Genomic DNA, 25,878 nt, shown 5'->3' with positions numbered 1-25,878 from the left:
AGGCTTACACTAAGGGGATTTTTTCTCAATCCCCAAATAAACAATAAATATATAAATAAAGGTAGCTTTAGCAGATGTCTTGGAACTTAACACAGCTCCATCATTTGTCCTTTGGTAAGTCATATGATAATTTCATAGTATCTTAAAAGCTGTTTTCTGTGTTGCTGCCAAAGTTACTGACAAAAGATAGATTGGTACTTAGTCCACAATATTTTTCACATTTTACATATTTTCTACTGTTACGGGAGTGTGTAATGAGCATTAGAAAGGACTTAAAATATTGACACTATGTTATCCCTTTTAAAAAGACAGGAGAATTAAATATACTGTAGTTTTAAACACAGCAAATAAATCAGTATGGTCTTACTCAGATTAGAATAAAGCTAAATACTTTTTTTAGAATCATATTTTACTGATGATGCTGTTACAGTTGTCCTAATTTTTCCTCCTTTGCCTGACTCCACCCAGCATCCCCCCCCCCCCCGCTTCCTCAAGCCATCCTCACACCATTGTTCATGTCCATGGGTCAAGTCTACAAGTTCTTTGGCCACTCCATTTCCTGTACTGTACTTTACACCCCCACGGCTATTCTGTAACTACCAATTTGTACTTCTTAATGCCCTCACCTCTTCACCCATTCCCCCATGACCCCTCACATCTGGCAACCATCAAAATGCTCTCCATATCCATGATTCTGTCTCTGTTCTTCTTGTTTGCTTGGTTTGTTTTTTAGATTCAATTGTTGATAGATATGTATTTATTGTCATTTATTGCTCATAGTATTGATCTTTTTCTTAAATAAGTCCCTTTAACATTTCTTATAATAATGGTTTGATGATGATGAAACCTTTCGTATTTTCTTGTCTGGGAAGCTCTTTGTCTGCCTTCATTGTAAACGATTCTTTGTTGGGTAGAGCAATCTTGACTATAAGTTGTTGCTTTTCATGATTTTGAATATTTCTTGCCAATCCCATCTAGCTTGTGAAGTTTTTTTTTTTGAGAAATCAATGGACAGTCTCATAGCAACTCCCCTGTAAATAACTAACAGCTTTTCTCTTGTTCCTTTTAAGATTTTCTCTTTATCTTTAACCTTTGGCATTTTAATTATGATGTGCCTTGGAGTGGGCCTCTTCATATCCATCTTGTTTGGGACTCTTCATCTTGTTTGTGCTTCCTTCAGTTGCATGTCTATTTCCTTCACCAAATTAGGGACGTTTTCTTTTATTATTTTTTTCAAATAAATTTTTAATTTCTTGACCTTTCTCTTCTCCTTCTGGAACCCTTATGATAAGAATGATGGAATGTTTGAAGTTGTCCCAGAGGCTGTTTATACTACCCATTTTTTCTTTTTTCTTCTTACTGTTCTGATTAGTTGTTTTTTGGTTCCTTATGTTTGAAATCACTGATTTGATTTTTGGCTTCATCCACTCTACCATTATTTCACTGTAAACTTTTCTGTATTTCAATTAGTGTATCCTTCATTTCTGAATGGATCTTTTTTGTGCTGTTAAGGTCCTTATTAAGTCCCTTGAGTATCTTATAACTAGTTTCTTGAACTCTGCATCTAATAGATTGCTTATCTCCATTTTCTTTAGTTCTGTTTCTGAAGTTTTGATCTGTCCTTTCATTTGGGCCATGTTTCTTTGTTTCCTCATTTTGGCAGCCTCTGTATGTTTGCTTCTATGTATTAGGTAAAGAAGTTATGACTCTGTGTCTTGGTAGCATGTAGTAGGTGTCCTATTGGGTCTTGCGGTACAGCCTTCCCTTTCACAAAATGCTGGGCACTCTGGGTATGCCCCTTGTGTGGGCTGAGTATACCCTCTTGTAGTTGAGCCTTGGTTGTTGTTGGCAGATAAATGGGAGAAATTTACCCAGGCCAGTCAGCTACAAGGAGTGGCTGTGACTACTGACCACAAACCTCTGCCTTCCATGGAGGATCAGCTGTGCAGGGCGGTGGTGGTGCTCCAGTGTGGTCTGCAGCTCTCTGCTGAGTGCACAGGCCCTGGGGTGTCCTGGGTGATGCTGGCCAAGGTCATCCCCAGCCTGTGTTTTGCCCAGGGCCACCCCGTCTGAGCTATAAAGTCATGTGAGGTGGCTGCTACTTGTACTGGGCTTGGACATTCCCAAGCTAAGCTACACTGTGAGTCTAGGCTGGCTATTGCTAGTGCCAGGCCTGGGGCAATTTGGAAAGAGGTATGGGGGTTGGGGGCTCACTGAGGCCAGCTGTTCCTATTTGAAAGTGTTCAGGAAGTTGTGAAGTATGAGCTAAGACTAGTCATTCATATGGAAAAGCCACTGTTACCATCTGTAAGTTGGGTTGATGGAGCCTCAGGGGATCTCCAGGGCAGGACAAACAGTGTTAGCCAGGTTGATGGAGTCTCAGATATGGTACCAGCCTGCCAGCTCTGTGGCTCTGTGAGGTGTGGGTTCAGAAAAGAAACAATGGCTTCTGCCTGAGTTTTTGTCTCAGAGAAAGCTGTTCCCCAAGTCTCACCTTGAGGTCTGCTACTTCATTTCCTCCCTATATGCCACTATCCTGGTGCTGGAGCTCAGAGGGAATGAGTGAGTAGTGTGGGTTCTTTAAGAAGAACTGTTTGGGGCTCTAAAAGTTTCCTCTACCAACTCAATTCCTACTGGTTTTTGCAGCCAGAAGTTGTGGTGACTTATCTTCCTGGCACTGGAACTCTGGGCTGGGGGGACCTGGTGTGGAGCTGGGACTCCTCCCTCCCTCCCAGATTTTTATCCACCATACTTGGATGTGGGCTCAGCCTGTTCCACCTCTCTACCCATCCTACCAGTCTGTATGGATGTGATTTCTTCAATTCTGTAGTTGTCAGACTTCCATTTAACTTGATTCCTGGTGGATCTGAGTGATGTCTGTTCTACAATTTAGTTGTAATTTTGATGTGTTTGTGTGACGAGGTGAGCAGTCACCTATGCTGCCATTTTGACCAGAAGTCCAAAGCTAAATACTTTAAATTGAGTAACTACAAAGAATGTTTAGAGTAGAAAGAGTGTTAGAATCCTAGATTTAAAATGTACTGAAAATATTATGTATGGTTTTGAAATAAATACAAAGTTAAGCTGAGACACATTCATTTTAACCTTCTCCTGTTAAAATTATAATCCACAAAACAGTAAACATTAAAATATTAAAACTATTTTAAGAAATATTCCATAAAAATTTCCTAAACTTTCATGTTCCACTCAGTTTTCTAAGAAATTTCTACTAAATTTGAAACATATTGGATCATTTCCTTAGTTGGTTCTTGACTTTCCGTACTTCTAATTGTGTCCTCATTTTTATTTTCCAGAATTTCTCTCCCAGATATCTTTCAACCAGTTCTAACACAGCCACCTGTACCTGTCTAAGTTCTCAATTACTTCACTTTTATCACTGCCTTTTGGTTCACTGGAAAAGCTGTAAAACTTTAAATTCTTAAATTAGGCAGTTTTGTGGGAGGAAATTCATAGAATACTTATTTAGCTTCTATATAGAAGAATCACACACATCTGCAACCGGTTCATTTCAAATACATCTTGCTGCAGAGGATCAGGGGATATTCCCATGTTGAAGCTATAGTCCAGGCTGTATCAAGTGTGATGTAACATTGTCCATATTGATCAAGTCCAGTAAATTAACCAATTAAAGCAATAATAGAACAATAGGATTGAATTCTCCAAGTTATATGAGGCTCTGCTTTGGGACCCACCCACACCTGAACCATCCCAGCAATAAGATTTCCAAGAAGAGAGGTCTTCTCTGTGTTCTGGGGCAGTGTAGAACCGTGGGACAGTCACTGATAGGGAGGTCCTCTGGGGTTTGGATTCCCGTCATGGCTCAGCTCCACCAACAAACGTGAGTGAGACAGAACCCCTGACCCTCTAAGAACCACCATGTCAGTCCCTTCCACCAGGCTCCTTGCCCAGATTTGGGTAAGACTCAGTCAACCTCTGGAGCACATGCCACCTGGAATAGTGAAGTAGATGAGAAGAGGACAGGGACTTGATGTGGAAGTGCAGGCTTAACAGGAGGACCAAAGAGATGGAATAAATTCCCCACCAATATCAAGACTGAGTCACATCACGGAAGCAGCCAGACTACAGATGAGAAATATCTTTCAGTGTCTGGGATGAGCTAAGGTCACAAGAAGGGAGATCGCCACATCTCTACATTGAGAGAGTGGGAAGGGGAGGGTCCCTACCTGCTCCAGGAAAGTGTAAAATTGACAGGACCATAAGAATAATAAGATTTGGTTTTCTGCCTTGGGTCTAGCTAGAAAGTTTATAGATTTCCTTCCAACCAGAAGGAAAAATGACATTAAAAGATAGTAGTTTAATAGCAAATTCCAGTTATAAGACTACTACCTTCCACATGGCGGGCAGCCTGTCACTGAGTGATATAACCAATAGCCTGGAGGAAGGCAGAGAACTTGACCGTCATAACCTCTCTCCTTTGGCCCCCAGACCCCTTATCTATATAAGAGCAAAGGTGGTGATATTAACCTTTCACACCACCTTTAAGAAAGTAAATAATTTAACCACTCTAAGAAAACCTAGTTTGAATTTCTTCCTTCTTTCTATATTATCAGCAGAATGATGATGGCTAGAGCCAACTGCCCCAGGCCCTCCTCTATACCCTTATATAGAAAAACGTGTGAGAGCTTTGGTATGTCTGCCATATGTTAGCCCTGGTTGTGATCCAAGCAGAAAATATTAATTCAGACTTTTAAAAAAAGAAGCAGAAGAAAAATTCTGCACTTTCAAGTTGGAATTTTCTCAAATCTTAAAATACCACTACTCTATAAACAAGCAAAAGCTGTGTTTGAAAGGAGAGGATGTAAATCAGGTCATGTTGCTCCATGCATTTGTGTTGTAGAGTTTTGGTCTAAAATTGAACACAGTATTCCCCATCTAGGCTGCAGCTGGCATAAAAAATAGAAAATATAAATTTATCAGTATCTGCTTCATCAAAACAAGGGAGAGGCCACTATTCATCACTGATGAACCAAGGCCCTTGAGGTGGGGTTGCTGCTTCTTTGTGAAGGCGCCTACTCAGGTCAGGTGAAGAGGCCCGGGTTTAGAAGTCAGAGCTATTACCACAGACCTTTACACAGTCTAACCAATCGAGCCATTTTCATAGAACTGCAAAGTTTTAGAAAGTAATTTAGTTATCATGTAATTTCCCTCCCACACCTCCTTTCACAGAGAAAAAAACTTAAAGCCCAGAGAGGTGCAGTACTTGCCTCAAGGTGAATCAGTCAAGATTCTGAGTGGCAAGCAACAGAAACTGACTTCAGCTGCGTGAGACAGAAAAGGAGCGTGTTGGTTAGCACCCAGCCTCGCTGGGACTTCTGAACTTAGAATTGAGGCAAGTAACTCAAGAATTGAGTTATCGTTACACAGAAATGATAACTCAAAATGATGCCCTGAACTGGTTCTGATGCAGAAACTACTGCTGCTATAGCCCCGACCTGGGGCAAGATCTTCCTGTCCCTTTAACTGGTGTAACTAGTTCCCGAGACAGGCTGACATGGCTGTGCCCAGGGTCCTCACTGCACTCTAGTCGCAACGGACTCTTGGGAACTTAATAACTGGACCTTCTATATCTTTTAAATTAAAAGGCAATCTGTGCTCCCCGCACTCTTCAGCAAGACACAAAATGTTGGAAATTCCTCAACACAAAAATTCCATATGCAAAAAAGGGTTAAACCACTGTCAGCCAAAGTAAATAACAAATGTCACCTGTGTGCAAGGCTTCTCAGTGTGCTGGTGGCAAAAATAGCCACAAAGAAAACACGAGAAACCAGTGGCTAATCCCATGGGCCTTATTACTCGTGGTAGAACCAGACATTGAGGAAATAATCACAAGCGTGGAAATGTAAATTCATTATATATTGTGACAAGTTCTGAGAAGAGAATGTCACTGTAAATTAATTATATATTGTGGCAAGTATGCAATTGTAAATGAATTATATATTGTGATAAGTTTTAAGAAGACAATGTAAAGGCAACATTAAAACAATGTAATAAAGAGACTTGAATTCAATTCTGGAATGCTTCTCTGGGAAGTGGCATTTAAGCTAAGAAGAAACAGAGAAAAGAAATTCATTAATTGGGTTAAAAATAAAGCAATACAGTTCAGCTTTCTCACAAACTACCCTTAGACTTCACAGGGGGGTTCCTCCTGAATCTGAATCCTCAATGGTAAATAACACTCCATGAGCAATAAAGGGAAGGAATAACTTGAGGGAAGCAGACATTCATGTTTAAGTTTTTAAAAGACTTCACAATCACAGTGAAAAAAAATGAGGCAAAGCAAAATGCCTCCTCAAGTATAAACGGGAAGGAGGCGCTCTAGCCAGGAGCCAGGGGTCAAGGGACCACTTAACACTCATCAAGGTAATTAGGCTTAGTTTATTCAATTATGTATTCATTACAGCAGTCCTGATTAACCATCTAGCAGGCATAAGGCAATGGGGGGCAACAGCAAACAGCTCCTACTGTCTCACAAAAAAGAGCAACAAACACAAGATGCAGTGAAGTCAATGTCCCCAGTGCTCAGATGGCCTGGGGAGGGACTTGAACTAGATGGGCGGAGTTAGGAAGGCTTTGGAGGAAACATGAAAATAAAGAAAGCCAAGATACCCACAGGATCTGGGAACTAACTATAGGTCTAGAACATTATAGATAATCTATGTCTGTCAAATGAATAAATATGAAGTCCTAATAGAATTAGCAAATAATATTTGCAAAAATTACTCTTCTGGTACTTCCTTCCTGTGATTCTAGCATCCCTCCTCATTAAAGCAGCAAGAGTATTCACTGCCTTGTGTAAAGCTTTTTACAAGCTGAAATACCCAAAGAAATAAAACATTCATTTCTCAGCTTCTGAGTTTTCAAAACAGAAATTGGAAACTTACAAGAGAGAAAATGTTTGAGAGAAAATAATTTTGAGTAGAATTAAAGTGACTTGAGTATCTACAGCCAGAGGCTCGAAGGACTTGGGGCATTAAACTATTATAGGAACAATTCAAGGGATGCATGTGGATATAGGAGCCAGTTCTCCCACTGCAGTGTGGGTAAAGAGCTTGCAGCTTCACAATGAGGGAGGGAGTGGTATGGGAGGAGCTGGCAACTGACCTCCAGATACTCTTCTGAGAGCTGCTGCACTGAGCTGAGCATGGGCGACCGAGGGTGGGGTTGGGAGAGCAATAGGTCCCCCGTGCTTTGGGGATAGGAGAACAGAAAATTTACGCCTCACTTTCAAGGGTCTTAACCAAACTCCCAGCAGCTACTAGATGGTTTGCAGTGGAAGCATGGGGAAGTAGCTGGGATTGCTGATGAATCTAAAGAGGCTTTACCATTGAGGCAAGAAGGATGCAAGGTGATCCGTGACGATTTATGCCTGAGACCAGAGGGAACCTTACCCCTCTCAGCAACACTAGGGTCAATAAATCACAGCCAGACCAGGGGACCCCACCCACCGGCACTGTGGAATTACAAAGACATTCCTAAAACATTGTTATAAGAAGAGAAGGAAAACCTTTGATTCAAATGAATTAATCCTGATAAAAGTTATTTGTTTTACAAGGTAAAATGCAGGCATAAATATGAAATTATACTGAATCATAGAAAGTTTTTTTTCTTTTGATTTCTTTAGGGGTTTTTCTGGCGGGAACACGCCTCTGCAATTTCTGTAGTCTGTGAAACTCCAGCCTGCTACAAAAAATGTAGCAAAATCACTTCTTAAATAAATTAAAAGGAAGCTACAATGTGGAGAAAGTGTTATAAATAAAACATCAATTTTTCAAGTTGACAAGGCCAGACTGGCAAAATACAGGCCCAGGTAATAACCCACCTAGAAATAATTAGAGTACACAGAAAAGGTAAATGATTTTAATCCCAGAATCCTGGGAGGTGGCCTTTAAGTAATAAGCTTTTAGACCTGGCTGTTCTGAAGATCAGAAGCAGGAAAGAGACAGGCAATTTGCCAGTCCTGAGAGGCAGCTGAATGGAAGAAAATGACTATGAAATGGCCCAGCATGAGGCTGTTTCTACTTATTTTTATTCAGTGCAAAAAATTCAAGGTCAAAATTAAAGAGTAACTTTAAATAGTTTTAATTTAGTACAGAAGATGCCACAATAAAAAGTCATGTTTATTTTTCAATAGAGGTTTAAGTTTGACTTAAATTTTTTGCACCAAATGTCAAGAATTAGAAACATTTGTATTTAGCTCATTTTCCTATAGGTTTTATGCATATAAATGAAATATAGAAATAATATATAATATTATAATATAGACATATATTATATAATGTCACTTAGTATTTATTTTAGAAGGTTACACATAAAATAAAACCATACACGTATATGTGCCTACTCTTTCCATTTAACATTTCATTAGTTAATCTGGTCTGGGTGAGCCTGGCTGTTTAATCTGTACAGTTCAGGACAAGGAGAATGATAATAAATCAAATTAAATGATGTGTGCTGAGCTTTACCTCATATGGATAATGAGCTTCAGAAGCACTGACTAAACATATTCCTCATCGTCAAGAACATGCAAAGAAACAAGATTCTAGCATATTAATAAAAACTAGCTGTGAGTGGGTCAAGTCAAGCAATATAACAAACAGGGGAGAGAATAATGAGTAACAGACTCTGAGAAACTGGAGAAGGGCCTCGTGGGTATCAGGACCCAGATTTGCTAGGCAAGACCATCAAAATGTCTCAAGGCCAATAACACTGAGGGATGGCAAGAAGAGGGAGAAAGTCACACAGCATCTCAGCATCTTTACTGGTATACCAAACTATAGGGATGCAAGGTCAACTGAAAGCCACAAACCAGTGTGAGAGACACCCTGTGGCTTCTATGGGCATAGTTCCATAAAATATTGAAAAGAAAAATGATCACTGTTGCATTCACCCAGTTCCTAGAAAGTGCTTGGTATGCAATAGAATTTGTATTTTTTTTAAAGATTTTATTCATTTTATTTTTAGACAGAGGCAAAGAGAAGGAAACAGAGAGGGAGAGTAACATCAATGTGTGGTTGCCTCTCCCATGCCCTGCAATGGGGACCTGGCCTGCAACCCAGGCATGTGCCCTGACTGGGAATTGAACCAGTGACCCTGTGGTTTGCAGCCAGTGCTCAATCCACTGAGCCACACCGGCCAGGGCAGAATTTGGATTAAATGTAACTCCTATTTAACTTAGATTAATTTATTGGATTGAATTTATTTTTAAAAACACAGAAGAGCTTGAAGAAGAGCTGAAAATGAATAACTTACTATTCTACAGATAATATAGCCTATGGATGTATTTTCCTCCTTTACAGCCCATTATAAGATAGAAGTAGATTATGATCCTTGAATCTGTATTTTTGCCCATGAAGAACACTCTATAGTTAGGTTATCAGTACAGACTTAGAGGATGAAAACTCCCCTCAACTGCTTCCTACTCAGCATGTGGAGTTTAGGGAGTAAAAGTCAATCTGAACAAACTGATGGTTGCTAGAGCGAATAAAGTAGGTAAAAAAGGTAAAGGCAAAGAAAAGATACTAATCTCCATTTATTATTATTAATAATAATAATAATGTCATGGGGATGTAACATATAGCAAGGGGAGATAGTCAATATTATCATAATAACTTTGTATGGTGACAGTTACAAAACTTATTATGATGATCTCATGAGGAATATAAATGTTGAATCACTATGTTGTACAACTGAAACTATACTTTAATATAGTTGCATGTCAACTATACTTTAATTTAAAAAAAAAGAATCTCTAGCTCATACCATGCAACCAAGAGATGTTAGCACAACTTCAAAAAGGTAGCAATTTGGAGAGAGGACTATCACTAAGATAGTGGCCCTGACATGTTAGGACACCATCACTGGTCAAGAAAAAAACTGCTAAATGAACTATAAGTTCATTTAGGGCCTGAGATGTCTGGTCCTTAAAGTAGGCCTTGATGATGCATGAAGGTGGGATATTATTGATCAGCACGACTGACTGTGATACCAGAAGGAATTACTAGAACTTCCATCTACATTCACTTTTACTTCTAAAAACATGAAAAGTCGGGTGAGCTAATACTAAATACATAGTTTAACATTACTTGTATGTCATTTATGATAATGGTATGAGCTGAAAAGTATTATCAACATAAGGGTAAGGCATGATGAAAGTGTATAAAGACTGCTGCCTTTGATTTTACCAGAATTCCTAGAAGTTATGAGAAAAAGAATGAATCGTGGTTTATTGAACATCTCCCGTGCACCAGACGACAGGACAAAACACTTTAACTCACTAGTCTCCACCACAACCCAGTGAGGTAGTGTTACTCTTTCTGTTATACAAGTGAAGATATAAAGACTTAAATGTATCGAGCTCTGGGTCACAAACCTGGCATGTGTCAGTGATGAAATTAAAATCCTAGTTTATTTTCAAATTGTCCGTTCTTCTTACACCTCTACATCTAAATTTCTGCCAACTCTGAGACTAGCATTTACCATGGGATTCAAACCTGCAGAAATGACCCCTGAGTTAAGTTCTCCATAGGAAAGCAGACATAGTAAGCTCTCACTCTGTAAATAATGTGAGAGAGTAGAATATCCCTCATCATGCCCGCCAAAGTCCATACAGAGCATTTCATAATTCATAAAAGTTATTATTCTTATTACTAAAATAACTTTTAACAGCTAGTAATATTCTCTTCAATAGAAGGAATAAGTCCCTGGTAGATCAATCCACTGTACAAATTTTGTAGATATTAGAATTGTTGCGTATGCATGTATATGTGAGTGTAGGCAAGTGAGAGAGAGAGGCTGAGACAGAGAAAAGAGATACCACAAAGGCTTAGATAAAAAAATAACGAAGTTCAGAAGTACATAAATGGTAGAGACTTAAAGTTTTCCCAGTCTCCAACATTCTCTATCCTTTCCGCCCTTTGAAGTTTTAAACAATTAGAAAACACCTCTGTAAATAATTACTGCAGTTACCTTGGTCAGTTTCATTTCCAGCATGTGGCTGCCATGAATACGACTGTCAAAATGAGCTACTTCTTTGGAGGAGGACTTAACCTTGGCAATGATCTTCACGTAGGAGAAAACAATCACCGCCGTTGGAAGTAAGAGGCAGAAGAAGAGGATGTTCAGGATGAAAATCTGACCCCCTACTGAGGCCTGGGCCAGCCACCAGTCCAGGGTGCACGAGGTTCCAAAGGGCTCAGGAACGTAGTCCCCCAGACCTACCAAGGGCATGGTGGTCCAGAAGGAAGCATAGGCCCAGATCACTGCCAGGCAGATGTAGGCGTGCTTTCTTTTCAGCCAAACCCCTGGAGGCAGAAGAAAAGCATTACCAAGATATAATCTGCTCTCCACCCAAACACCTCCCCTCGATATGTCAAATGCCACATCCACAGAGTTATTTCATTGGCTTCTGGGAGAAGTGGTCAGAGAACCGAAGCCTGAGGGAGAGTGGAGGGAAGTGAGGAAAGTTCCAGAGCTGGGCCTTTTTCCAAAAGAATAAAATTGGAAGCGATTTCACAGGGAAGGTTTCCTCTAGGCATCTGGAAGCCTTGGGAAAGGAAAGTGACAAAAGCCAGAGAAAGGGGACAGTAAAAGAGTAAGAAGATGCTGAAGGCAGTGGAGGATCTTGGGAAAGCATCCAGAATAAACTTTGATATCCTGTCCAATGTAAGAGGCCAACTGGTAGACCAAGCCCCAAAAGGCACATGTCAGTGGACCACCCAAGGGGTGGTGAGAAATGATAAGACATAGCTTGTGTCTTTAAAATGCGGACCCTTCTCCCTAAAGCCTTTAGCGTCTCTCATTTCATTCCTCTTCCTAAGCACTTGTCATGTGGGGGTTGGCAGGCCATGATCATGACTGAGTGCCACGACATCGAAGTGGCTGACTATGCTCAGTGAGAGCAGATTCTGAAGCTTCAAATGCTATTAACACAACAGCCACGCTCACAAAGCCCTAAGGGAAGAGGGAGAGAATCTAGGTAGATCGTATCATGTTTTACAAAAGTAGTTCTGTAAAAATACTTTCAGGGAAACTCAACAAAATAACAACAACAACAAAAGGGCTCCATTTTCAGCCCTAGTATCCATTAACCAAAAGAGAATTTCAGGAGAAAGAAATGGTGCAGTCCTCTGGAAAAGCTAAATTAAAGCACTAGTGATCATTTTCTGAAGTTCTACACAACCACTGAAGACAGGCTGGCCCCACCTAGTGCTGCAGCCCACATGGGGAATTATCTGATTTCCACACCCTACTTACGGCCTTGAACTGAAAGAGCTGGAGAAGTGACTCCTCACAGCCCTGGTTTCACAGTAGCAGGGAAGAATATCAAAACACACTAAAAATAAGCCAAACCACTTCTTCGATCTAGTCCTGCCTCTGCTTAGTGCCAGGTGAGGTCTGGGCGGTCTGCAGGGCCTTCTTCTCACTTCTAGTATTTGACCTTCTTCATGTGACCTTTCTAAATGTTGGTGTTCTTATGAGCTAAACGTACAGGTTTTGAAAGGAGTTAAATGGAAAATGCCAGCTACGAAGAACTATACTAACATACACTTTTACTCCTGGGTTTGTCTCATTTAGCGCTAACAAGAAATACGACAGATGGTTTGTGTGCTCTATTGTTACTACTTTTTCACGTACATGACATTTTTTATGTTCTAAAATGTAATTTCTTTATCCTAACCAGAGAAGGATAATAATTGTTAGCCCCAGTATACGTTAGCTCTTGGTCATCCATTATAAGGGATAAAACACTGGCACAGGTACTCACATATATCTATAGGAATGTGCATAGGCATACTTACAAGCATTTATGGTTAGGGTTACTTGGTAAGGTGTTTTATACTTACATTCGAGTGTGGTGAAAGGCTGTCAAGTACAGGAGGGAGTAGATTAGTAGGTTGATTCTGTGTTGCTCCAGAAGTCAGAACTAGGACCAATGGGTGGAGGTTACTGGGAGGCAGTTTTGTCTTAATATAAGGAATAACATTGTACAATGAGAGCAGACCAATCAGAGAATGGGCTGCCTTGAGCAGTAGTAAGCTCCCCGTCACTGGTCACAAGAAGAGGCCAAATGGCTGTCTGTCAGGGATGCCTTCAAACAGTTAATCACATTACATGGGAGAAAGGTCTACATATCCCCAAGTGATCTTCTAATGCCAACATTCTAAGACACTGTGTGGAGGATCTAATCATGTGTCAGATCAAATGGTGAAACCGTCCTATTGAAGTTCAACCTTAGAAGCAGCTGGAAAATATAGATAGTTACCACTTGGAGTTAAGCCCTGAGATCCTTCTAGGGATGGAGAGTATCATCTCTTAAATTGACACAAAGCCAAAAGTTTAAGAAAATATTTAAAAAGCAGAGACATTGAGGTTTTGTACCCCTCAAATACCCCCAGGAAGTTTAACTTTTTGCCTTCTTGTCTATAAAACATGTATACATATTGCATTGTGTGTTCACGCACCAAGGCAAGTTCCCTTCCGTCCCTGAGGGGGCCAGAATCAATTTTATAGAAAGAATTGGACCCTGAAGCTATTTAGAATGCACATAATTGTATATTCTTATTTTATTGGAAATTTTGATCCACACTATTTCTATGGGAAGTTTTAAACTGTTTAAAAAGGAGATAAAAACTTTAAAAAAAAAGACTAAGCACTTGGATTGGGGAGATGGTGGGTTGTGATCAGCCCCTTTCCTGTGCGTGGTTTCCTTGGAGTTTGAGACTGTAAACTTTTAAAATACAGAGGAAAATTCCACCACATTGAGAGTCTTTCTGACATGAGGCTCCAGGTTATCCTCTGCCCCATGGTCACAGTCACTCTGATGGACAGATTGCCAGACAAAGCAGCTTTAGCCAGAGGAAACTAATATTACAACCTGGCTGCACTTGGTCCTCAACATTGAACCGAAGGGCCCAAATGCATCCCTTGTGGGTTAAATAAATTCCCAGAACTCCAAGAAGTAAAAGCAATAAAAATTTATTTTAACATACAAAATAATCCATTGAAAAAAATCTCTAGCCCCTGAAAAATTGTTTATTGCTGGCTCATCCCTCACCAGTTCTCTGTCACTCACCTTTCTACCTACACACCAATACCACAAAAAGAACACTGAGTGGCCTTTCTGTGTGTGTGCGCTCTCCCGAAGACACACTGTGCAGCTCTCTAACATAGAGGTGGACCACTGGAGTTCCTCCTCTCCGAAATCACAGGGGGCCTGAGTGCTCAGGAGGATCACAAACACCTTTTCATGTCGTTACACTTACTGTGTGGGAGCCCGCTAAACATCCTGGATCTAATATCCTTCCAGTGCATTTTATTTCCTTTGTTTGCATGGCAAGTGATGGTAGAAGCTTACAGTTTATGAAAGAAAATGATACTTTAAAAAGCAAACACCAGGCGTTCCTATAAAAGTAGTTTTAAAGTAAACCTACATTGACAGTTTTAAATCTTCAAATATGTTAGAATAAGATAGGTTATAAATTGAAATACTCTTCAGTGTTAATGAGAATATTCATTATCTTTGTTTATTACCTACAAGGTAAATATGACCAGCTCTGACAACTACCTAGCTCTGACTATCAGGGAAGGAGAAACTTTGCTCCTTACCGTAAGATAAATAGCAGATTTTCAGGTATCTATCCAAGCTGACGGCCGTCATGGTGATAAGACTTCCACAGCCAAAGAAAAATCCAGCCCATCCATACCAGCGGCAGCCAATCCAGCCAAACACCCAGCGGTGACAGAAGCAAGAGATGATCGTGAACGGTTTGCCTACAACTAGAGTGCCACACAATCCGTCAAGGTCACATGTACCCACCGACCTCAACTCACTGTTCAGCTACATCTTATTCAAACAAGAGATAGCTATTTTAGCACATGTTACATTCAATTTATCTAAAATAAGATCTAGACCAATGGAATTTTAATTATTTATTTCTTTGGCTTCTGTTAGTTTCTCTCTTCTTATTTACTTTCTAGAAAATATTCTTCTACAGATGGTCCCCAACTGACGGTAGTTCAACTTATCAATTTTTCAACTTTACAATGGTGTGAAAGTGACATGCATAATAAATGACATGAGCTATTTAACCCTTTTAATATAAGATAGGCTCTTTTTTTTGTTAAATGGCTTTGCCCACCTATAGGCTAATGTAAGTATTCAGAGCATATTTAAGATACACTGGATAGGCTAAGCTACAATGTTCAGCAGGTCAGTGTATTAAATGCATTTTTGACTCATGATATTTTCAATGTAGGATGGGTTTATTGCCCATCCTCGTACGTGGAGGAGCATTTGTACGTTATACTGCGTTCCACCACCTGCCATTCAGTCCTCGTATTCGATCTTCGCCCTCCTGAACGGAATGTGCCCGGAAGCTCTTCAAAGCCTCTATCTGAGGTGTCTATCAAAAGAAGGTTCTTTGACCTTATTGTGTGAGAAACAAGTACCCAATATTCGCAGCCTGCAGGTGCCGACCTTCCCCACACCTCCCAGGAGTTCCCCTACGTTGGTACTCAAAGGCGTACAGAAGTTACTGTTAGTGTCCGTCCGTTAGCACATGTTTCTTGAGTGCCTTCTATAACCCGGACACACATGTCCTTTGGTTGTCTACACAGCTGGACACGCTCCATCTTGCTAAACTGTGCACCCTCGTATTCAAGCTTCCTAACATAAGTGAGTCTAACCCCACTGTCAGTGAGGAAGCCGAGTGGAAAAGAATAGTTCATATTCAACAAGCAATTATTCAGTGCCTCTTATGGAACAGACACAAAACAAAATGCTAGAGAACAAAGTGGAGATCAAGATTCACAACTTCATTGTTGAAATAGAGCAGGAAACAGGAAGAATTAATTTGCAGTGTAAAATACAATGTGATGGAATGATAGACGGTGATTAGCGCTCTGAAGGAAATAAGGCAGAGGGAAGGAGGGGATGGGCAGAAACTGCTGTTTCACATAAGGGAATCGGGGAAGAATGTGACATTGAGACCGATGCCTAAATCAGTGGGAAAGAACTCCACAAGTATCCAGAAGGAAAATATTCTAGGCAGAGGAAACAGCAAATTCAAAGCTTGAGGTTCAGTGTCTGCTGGATGGATGCTAGAGGCAGAAAACGAAGAGTGAAAGTGACTCAGATGGAGTGGATTTGGTGTCTGTTGTGCCTGGGATCCATTCGTAAAAGGCTGTTTTAAGATTCCTTCTGGAACAGAGCCATCTTTTCTTTGTGTGTGTGTGTGTGTGTGTGTGTGTGTGTGTGTGTGTGTATTTATTTATTTACTTTTAGAGAGAGGGCAAGGGAGGGAGAAAGAGAAGGAGAGAAACATCAATGTGTGGTTGCCTGTCACATGTCCCCTACTAGAGACCTGGCCTGCAATACAGGCATGTGCCCTGCCTGGGAATTGAACTGGCAACCCTTTGGTTCGCAGGCCAGCTCTCAGTCCACTGAGCCACACCAGCCAGAGCTAGAACAAACTTTTTGATGAACTTTTGCAATGTCCTATAGATGTCTCTCCTTTCTTGGCTGAGTAGAATGGTAATGAACCTGGTGGTTCCGAATCATTGAAGGTGTTGTTTTGTTATGTTTTGGTTTGCATTGTTTCTATTTATTTTAAATATCAACATCTGGGACTCCAATCCTTAGATAGTCTGATTTAATTTCTCTGGAGGAAGCCTAGGAATCTAAATACTTTTATTTTTTTTTAAGTTTCCTAGGTGATTCTAACACATACACGTAGTTGTAAGCAATTGCTACTTAAACAAGAAATGTTAGTTGTGCTTATGCAAGGTGCTTATAATGGAATATAGTTGACCAAGAAAAAATAATATAGACATAAAATGTTTAAGGTTTATTGGAAAGGAACAGTCATTGGAGATAGTACTCAGAAATTGCAAAAACGATGGTCAGAATTAGATCAGAGAAAGCTATCACATGGAAGAAAATGTTTTCTGGTGAATTACTCTAAACGTATTCAACTAATGAGGTGGTTCGTGTGATTCTAGAGCAGATTTGCTTAGTTGAAAGCATTTTCAAAGTATCTGACCAATGAAGGACATTTTTATTCAAGCCAACTCTGACTCAGCTTTAAGCATCAGTTGGGTATCATCAATGGTAAAAGATGAGGCTGAAATAACAGGTTTCATTCGAGCTTTTCACCTCCAGTACCAGGGAGAGAATGGAGTCAGGGGTCAGCTGGGTGTGCTGAAATGACCCAGGAACACTGTCATTCATGTTGCGACACCGCCACCGTGTGGCAGTACTGAAAATAACAGCCCCTTTGCAGCCTCGAAAATTCCCTAGGTTTCATTTGATTTCCACAGAAAGGGGCTTGACATGCTGTGTCCTTCTAAGTGTGCATGTGTACTTCCCATAAGACAGCGTGCTGTTTAAGCCTGTCCACACTGAGTGAAGTCCTTCTAAATAACCTGCACCATGCAGACTCTCAGTAAGCGGGCAACACATCACTGCTGTGTGGGAAATAGGAAGAGGCTTATTGCAGAGCCTTGTTTTCAGAGACTGGCAGTGGCAGAAATATCCCTTTAAGAGAGACATGAGTATCAGAAAATATTTTGGAAGGGGTTGCTTTAGATGAGAAACTGTTCAAAGGATTCCAGCAGAGAGAGGAGGGGATATATGTTGTTCAAACCCAATCTCCCCAAATCTAGTAGCTTAAAATCGCATGTTCAGCCGCAGGACGTGGGCTCCAGAGGTGCGTGTGAGCGTGTCTGGGCAGCCCTGGATGGCGACAGGTGACTGCAATGGGAGGTGACTCACCCAAATCATACCTATTTACAAATATGTATAAATATGTGAAGGACAGTTGAAAAGAAATTTTATTTCATCCTCTACTCGATGGGCTACCAGAGGCCAAAGAAGCAGTTTTCAATTTGGGCTTCACGTTAAATTTGTCTGGAAATCCTGATTGCAACCAGGGGATATTCTCAACCAATTCAATGAAAATTTCTGGATATGAAACCCAGCCACGAGTACTGTTCTAAAAGTTCTCCAAGTGACGTTTCTGTGTACCCAAGTTTGAGGACCAAAGGACTAGCAGCCTCTTCTGTCTGAGGCCGTCTCTCATCTGCTCTTCACTGTGTCACCAGCAAGGCAGCCCTCGCCGCTCCCAGCACTCACGTCTCAGACTGTCTTCACTCATCATTCACCCTTCAGACCTGACCCCCTCAAATGCTTATTTTCACAAATTCCTGTATGGACAAGAGGGGCGTAATGGAGCCTCTCCAAACAGGGACCTAGAACCTCCCCGTGAGTTTCCGTTTTCTGAGTCATTAAGCCCCACCACGTTTGGCGGTGTGGCTAAGGTACCCTGTGTTATTCTAAATGGTATTCTCAGCATCAAACACACCTGGCACTTAGAAAGGATTCAATAAAGGTTAAAGAAATGATCAGACTGTGTTTCCTGGACTCACCACAAACCATAAACATGACTTGGGGTGGGGAGGTGGCAGGGGGTGAGGTCTGAGTCAGCGAGAACTTCAGAATGGGGTGAGCAATTCAAACTCCCAGAGAAGGAACAGCGTGATTAGGTTACCTGAGATCCCCAGATCGCAGACTGCCAAATTGATCGTCATTATTTCCGCAGGTCTCAGCTTCTTCTTTCGTCTAGAAGACATATAAAGGACATACCCATTTCCAACTGTGGACAGAATCCCTACAAAAAAAAATACAAATTCCCGTCATTAAAACTAGGATTCAGAGTTCACTTGAACGTGAAACATATCTCAATTTCAAAAATAGACACCATAGATTTAGAGGGCAGTGAGAGGACTCTACATAAAAATCTAAATTAAGAAGAGGAAGTCAGATTTGTTGGGAACACGAAGGGCCCATCATTGATGTTTCTCTTCCTCTCTCCTTCCCCCCCTCTTTTTCTGAAGTCAAAGCATGAGTCGTGAGTGACAGGGGAGTGATGGGTTGCCTCCAAAGAATTAGAAGACAGGGATTATAACACCAAACTTACCCAGGAGAAGGAACCACTAACTTCCCAGTGAAGCTAGGAGGGTGTGAGCAGGCTGAAGGTCAGTTTTCATACTGGTGCCCTGGTGAAGTGCTTCCTTGGGCACTTTTATGGAGTATTGCTTTATAGAATCCCCTCCCTCTGATAGGAAGGGGCGACCCCTTGGCTCCTGACGCAGTGTGAAGATGAAGTGACCCAAACCACACTGGGTCACGTATCCCTGTGCACTCCTGAGGGATTCCGGAGAGGCAGAGGCCAGAGAAAGCTGGCATGACCCTGGCAGGGAAAGGGTCAGTGCCTGACCATCCCAAGGCTGCCACTTCCTGAGGACACCTGGGTGTCTGCAGCTGCTTCTGGACTAGGTACTGAGGGGCAGTGGGTGGCTCTGGGTGACATGGGCTCTCCCACACCTGCCAGAGGGAGAGAAAGTGACCCTCGACCCACCAACCTAGCAACGATGGTACCAATGCTGTCTTACTTTTGTATATCCTTTCATTAATGACTAATAAGTTTTGGCATCACAATGAAACTGTCCAAACGTTCTTACAAACCCAGCTTAAATGCAAAAAGACCCAATCCCTACTGACTTTATTTAAGAAAAGAATACACCTACTTCCATAGCTTAACATGTAGAGTAGATTTCTTCAGGTATTCTTGCTTCATAGTGTAGCTGTGTATAAATGAGAATCTGGTACAGCTGCCTTTGGTAGTAAGGAATAAGGAGAGTATTAACAGGAGAAACCCAGAGTTTTCTGTTTTAATTTCTACTTCTCCACTACAATGCATTCGAGGGGCAAGGAAAGAACTGTGTGTTTTCAGCTGATGGTCTGAAACCACCAGAAAACTGTGCTGAGCCCTGAGGAAGTTCTGAATCCCGGGAGCAGTGCCGCCCGATGGTCCCTCAACAATCTCTAGCTTTCTTAAGACAGAAGAGGAAAAAAACAGAAGTGACTATGGGGTTCTAGAGCGAACCAACTAAAGTGAAACCTACATCTCATTAAAGGAAATCAGCTAGCAAGGAACACTGGGAAATTAAAATGTAAAAACAGGACTTGAAAAATTATAGACAAATGCCATGTTTGTGGTATGCAGAAGACTGAAATAAGCATACATATGTATTTTGTACACAAAGCTCATTTAAACACCCTTCATCTTTCTACATTTTTTGCAAGTACTGATGTTCTTACTTTTTCTTTCTTAAATTTTCTTTTCTAAGAGATTCACAAGGCTTCACCCAGTGCCCAAAGCACCACCCCTGAACAGCCAACTCTCTGAGAGCTGCAGGTAGACCATCCCCAGAGGAAATCTGAGCTGTCGGGGGTAACAAGAGAATGCAAACTTATATTTTAAGGATAGCTAAAGGAAAAATAAGATTAAGAAGGTAAAGACTAAAAGAGGGGCATTTTAGATGATCAAAATGGTGACTCTATGAAAGCAAAAATATAAAATCTCACATATACACTTAATAAAGTATTTACAGTATAAGAGTAAAGGGTAGAAATGGGTCTCTAGTTCATTTCTTCTCCACTCCAGTTTTACCTTTTCATCCTCTGTCTTTCCCTAAGAGTTCTAATATTTAACAAGGTTCACCAAGAATGTCATTTCACTCTGGTTCCTTAGAAGGAGCCTGGGCACATCCCTTAACCTACCCTGGGAGGGGTGAAAACCAGCCACGCCCAGGACCGCACCCAAGACCTGTGTCTGGGCTGAGTCCACGCACCTCCCACTGCCCCTGACTTCACCGAACGCTGCTCTGGAACAGGTTTTGGATGCACCCCCAGCTCCTGAGTGACTTCATAACCTTTTTTTGGACTTTTTTTTTCTAGCTGCTACCCCACGTGCATCAAGTGAGAAACCCCTCAGATTCCCCCACGGCCACCCTGGTGGCCTCTCTGCCCTGGGTCCCTCACGCAGGGGTGGGGCACAGACACTCTCTCTCTCTATTTTGTGTTGCCTAGGGAAACACAAAATTTGTGTTGTCTGTCTTTCCTGATCATCGAAAGTACTTAGGCTCAACAACAGTGCACTTTGGGTTTACTGCCAGGCCGTCCCTGTGCAGACAAGTGTCCATTCATTCATCACTGTCTTCCCGGTGACTTAAATGCTAGTAAAAACGGGCATGCGCTATATTTTTGTATTTGAAAGGATGTGGGGATGCATTTATAAACTTTAGAATTTAAGTCTGTTTCATTCTGACTTATAACAACAGCAAGGATCCGGGGAATTCCTTTTCGGTGTAATTTCTGATCAAACTTGACTCCTTTTGTCCCAAGCACTGACCATAGAGGGGTCTCCAGAACTTATCTAGTGAATTTTCCTAATTTCAGGAATTTGAATAAAAATTTTACCCAGTAATAAATATAGATAGAGAGGGAATCAATGAGAGGGAGGATAAGAGGGAGGGAGGGAGGAAGGAAGAGAGGAAGGGAGGGAGGGAAGGAGGGAGAGACAGAGAAAGAGAAAGCTTGACCCAACATCTGAGAAGATTTGAGGCAGACACAGCTGAAGACATAACCCACCTGCATCCACTGGTCGCCCAAGTTTGAAGCAACCATTTTACATTTCAGGAAAGTATTAGGGTTGAATTCTAAGTGCCTAGACTGGTGCTGTCCAAGAGAAATACAATGTAAACCAGAAATGTGGGCCACATGTGTGCCTAATTTTTTTTCTGGTAGCCAAATTAAACAAAGTAAAAATATTATTAAATCAACTTTAATACTTATCTAACCTAATATATCCAAAATGTTATGGGCAGAACATGCAGTCATTTTAAAATTATTACGAGCTACTCTACAGTATTTTGCAGTACTGCGCCTTCAGTGCCTGGTGTGTTCACACTGCAGCGCATCTCAATTTGGAAAGGTTGTGGTGCAGGGGCTCGGGCCCATGCGGGGCCACTGCATCGGACAACACAGTCCGGAAGCCGATGGGGATCATGAACAAAAGCCTTGACCTTGGACTAACCTCCATGTACTACCAATACATTTTTTCAACTCTCACCGAAATTACGCAGTAACACAAACACAGTGCGGCTTTACTTTAGGGAAAGTAAGCTCAGCGTGTCCACGGTCTCTATGCCCTGGGCCGGAGTTCCCTCTGTTGTGAACAGAGGAAGCTGAGTTAAGCGATTGCTCAGGTCCGTGCTAAGCCTGTAACATTTTCATTGTATCAAAGCATTTCCCAACAAGAGAAAGCACTATATTTAAATAAGAGTTCATTGTCATTAATTTTGTTATTCAGTAGATAACCTTGTTACCAAATCAAAGAAAATGAAAGGGAGTCTGAAGATAAATTATTTTGCTGTAAAATCTTTTGGATTACCAAGAGATTATCTATCCCTAATAATAAAGATAATCAAGAGTTCACCCCATTTTGTACCTTCCTCCACTTTTCAACTCCACTCAAAATACCCACATAAGTGTTGGAATCTTTGTGCAGGATCAACGTAGCAAACCATGGCATTTCTAGAGGCAGCTTTGGCACAGAAATATTAAGGAAGCTTACCGATTACAGTTAAGTAAAATCCAGCCACCAAATCCGCTTCCCAGGAAAGTTTGGAGGCAAAGGGATCCCCGTTTTGAAAGAAGTGCGGCAGGCCCTCACCCTGGGGCAGGACCGTGTGGTTCAGCGCCATGCTGTTCTCCGCGACCAGGAGTCTGAAAAGCAAAGTGGTGGAGATGTCAACAAACCCGAGTAAGCCAGCGTGAACGGCCTCATAACCATGCTGCTGTTATAAAATAGAAAGCAATTTCCCACAGTCAGGCTTGATTGCCTGACTAATAACTAAAGCACATTTAATCACTTTTCTTCAATGATCCCAATACATCGGCATTTAATTATTCAGTGTGCAGATTCTCCAAACCTACGTTATTTCATTTCTTCATCATGCTACCCACTTTGGGCTACTTCAGACCTCTTTTGGGTGAAGTGACTATGAATTTGAAGACCAAGTCCCATCCATTTTACTGCTTCTTAGCAGTTTTTGTAAAAGATAGATACATAGATGATACATGGATAGATGACTTCATCAATATTTCACATATATTATAAATACATAAAATATTTAAAATGTTCCAGATTATAGTTTTTTAATCTTCATCAAAAATATGTTTATTGATTTTAGAAAGAGAAGAAGGGTAAGAGTGGGAGAGAAACATTGATGTGAGAAACATCAATTAGTTGCCTCTGGTATGCACCCTGACCAGGGATTGAACTTGAAACATAGGTATGTGCCTTCATCAGAAATTGGTTAATAGGACTTTTGTCCTATTGGTTAATTAAACCTTTTGGTTAATAGGACTATGCTTCAACCAACTAAATTACCCAGCCAGGGCCAAGATTCTATATACTTTTTAATTACACAAATTGTCCAGGAAAAAAAAACTCTATCAGATTTAGTGTGTTTTGAGAGAATAAATAGTCTTGATTATTAGGGTATTAAATAAAAAGTAACATAGAAAGTTCAGTAAATAAAATGAAGAGCTGGGTTGTCAGGGGGCCATTTAGAAAAGAATTCAGTCTTGGTTAAAACACACGATTCGTCCACAGGAAGATTTGCCTTCCAAGTCTCCCAAGGCAGAAGGCAACTTTATTGTTTCCCACCATCATCCCTTCCAATCCACTTTCTAAACTTGCTCATTCTGGGATGAAATCCTGAACAATGAGGAACTCCCCAAACACAGAAGCCTTTGTAGAGTTTTTATTAAATTTTGATTTTTGAAAGTTTACAAAAAGTCTTTGATGGGCACTGTGCAAACATATGTCACACAATACCCCCAGTCTGAAAGCTGGGGTGCTGTGTTATAACTGAGATAACGCATACTGCTGATGTCATGACATCCTCTGGAATGATTGCTGTTATCCGGAAAGGGAAAGAAATGCTGCTTAATGTGAACATTGCAACATGTTTTGCACTTGCTTATCTCAAAATGAACCACTAGATGGCACTGCTTAGCCCCCTAAGAAACCAAGTGGGGGAGAACCTCTCACCAGGCAAGTGGAACTGTGGTAAACCCCACAATTGGTGACAGGCTGATCAGCAGATATCAATAATCTGTATCCCTTCAAAAGACACAGATTTAACCCCTTGCCAACTGCCAATCCACAACTGAACTATGACTTCAAAACCCACTCCTGACTCTCGCGGTCCCAACTTAGCTGAAGCACCTGGCTACTTCCACACACAGCTTGAAGACAGTCCTGTGGTTCATGGTCATTCAAAATCTTTCTTCCCAGAAAGTGAAGCTTCCGGGAGAAGATTCTGGCTGCCAATTCCATCCCATCTTAACTCCTGCCCCAATCCAAGTTTACTTCAGAACTGCTCACTCCCCTCAAATTGACCCTTCTGGTAAAGTCTCTCACCACAGACTCCCTCTGCCCACCGGCTGCATCATAAAATGAGGGTTTGGTTTGAGTGCAGCTGTGACAGCCACCCTCCGATCTGGAGCAGACTATTTCAACTCTCTGGACCACAAGCATTTCATCTGTAAAATGGGCATTAATGCAAACGGGCATTTTACTCACCACTTATACTTGTGAGAGGAACAACAGGGTATTGGGTTTGAAAGTACACTGTAAATGGGGAGTCCCATCTACCTATTATGGGCTGGGACACTTGCTTTTGCCTAACCTGGTCATCCATAAAGACACAGCAACTGCATGACAAATTTCCTCAGGGTCCTATATTAAACAATTGCATGTCGTATAACAATTGAAATATTTATTGAGCACCTACTATTAATCCAACGCAATGAGATGGGATAGGAGGTATATATCATGCTACCTAGACTTAAGGAGTATAATTTTCATTTTGGACAGAAACAAGATGCAACTAATGATCAGAAAATAATAACATAAGAATGTAAATCCAAAAAAGTATAGTGCTTTATTTGGCTTCAGACAATTTTAAGCAAGAAAATAACTGTGTTATATATATAATATGAATATATTTAAGATCTTAGAAATTAAGTTACTTGTATGTGTGTTGTTCTAGCTGTTCTTTAGATAGCATGGTTTGGGGACAACGTACGGAAACTGTGACAGCTACAAAAAGATAATTTCCAAGAGGGTCTCATAGTGTGCAGAATTCACCAAATTTTATGACCAAAGAAACCTTCTTTTCTTTCACAGTATCTCATGAAGATAGTGCTCAGAGGGGTAGCATACATGGGGAAATGCTGCTCTAATAAAATTACATTAAAAATTCAACACTTTAAATAACATATTTGTGATTGGGAATTTGTAAAGTATACTGCATCTAGGGAAAATAACTTTTTTTTAATTAATTTTATTTAGTTATTTTTCAAGTACAGTTTTTTGTCTATTTTTAAACTAAAATAAAGAAGGTTTTGCTTGCTGGGAAAATACTGCATACTCCTGAAAGTGCTTCTTTGATGAGTCTAATATTTCAGAAGAGATGTGGAGGGTTGAGGGGATTGCTGGAGAAGCATCCCTTTTAAAAGTGGAGAATAAACTAAATGATTTCTCAAGATTCCTCCTGAATTCATGATTCTATGCAAACATATAAAGTAAACCTCTTGGAGTAAATTGTATGTGATTATTCACATTACTCACATTAGCATAATCCTTTAAGCAACAACATATACTCTACTGCCTTAATGTGCTAATTAATGGTCTTTTGACCATGAAAGGTATTTAAGACTATTCTCAAAACAGCTTGTTACAGAAAAGTCTGAGAACACCCTACCCTCACTGCCCATAAAAGTTATAAATATTTTTGTTACTAGGATTAACCTGAAAAAATCTCTATGCTTCCATAATTAAAATTGAGGGGTAATTTGAGGCATAGCCAGACCCAAGTTCTCACATGTCTAAACTGATTGGACTTGCAAAATGGCTATTTAGA

The 25,878-nt window shown here is 40.8% G+C and overlaps 1 protein-coding gene across 1 annotated transcript in view; it reads right to left on the bottom strand.

The window, feature by feature from the left end:
* The window catches only part of OPN5 (opsin 5), a 29,488-nt gene extending 6,841 nt beyond the window's left edge, over positions 1 to 22,647 (bottom strand). Inside the window, exons 1-4 of the mRNA XM_037140846.2 lie at positions 22,518 to 22,647; positions 18,588 to 18,707; positions 14,647 to 14,817; positions 11,008 to 11,342 (exon numbers count right to left, since the gene is read on the bottom strand). Coding sequence (XP_036996741.2) covers positions 11,008 to 11,342; positions 14,647 to 14,817; positions 18,588 to 18,707; positions 22,518 to 22,647 — 756 coding nt within the window. The remainder of the gene's footprint in view (positions 1 to 11,007; positions 11,343 to 14,646; positions 14,818 to 18,587; positions 18,708 to 22,517) is intronic.
* Positions 22,648 to 25,878: the final 3,231 nt, after the last annotated feature.

Source organism: Artibeus jamaicensis, unplaced genomic scaffold (genome assembly GCF_021234435.1).
Source record: "Artibeus jamaicensis isolate MK-2021 breed Jamaican fruit bat unplaced genomic scaffold, CSHL_Jam_final contig_484, whole genome shotgun sequence".
NCBI classification, from domain to species: Eukaryota; Metazoa; Chordata; class Mammalia; order Chiroptera; family Phyllostomidae; genus Artibeus; species Artibeus jamaicensis.
The sequence above is the reverse complement of the archived record's forward strand: the minus strand, read 5'-3'. Positions and strand labels throughout refer to the sequence as shown.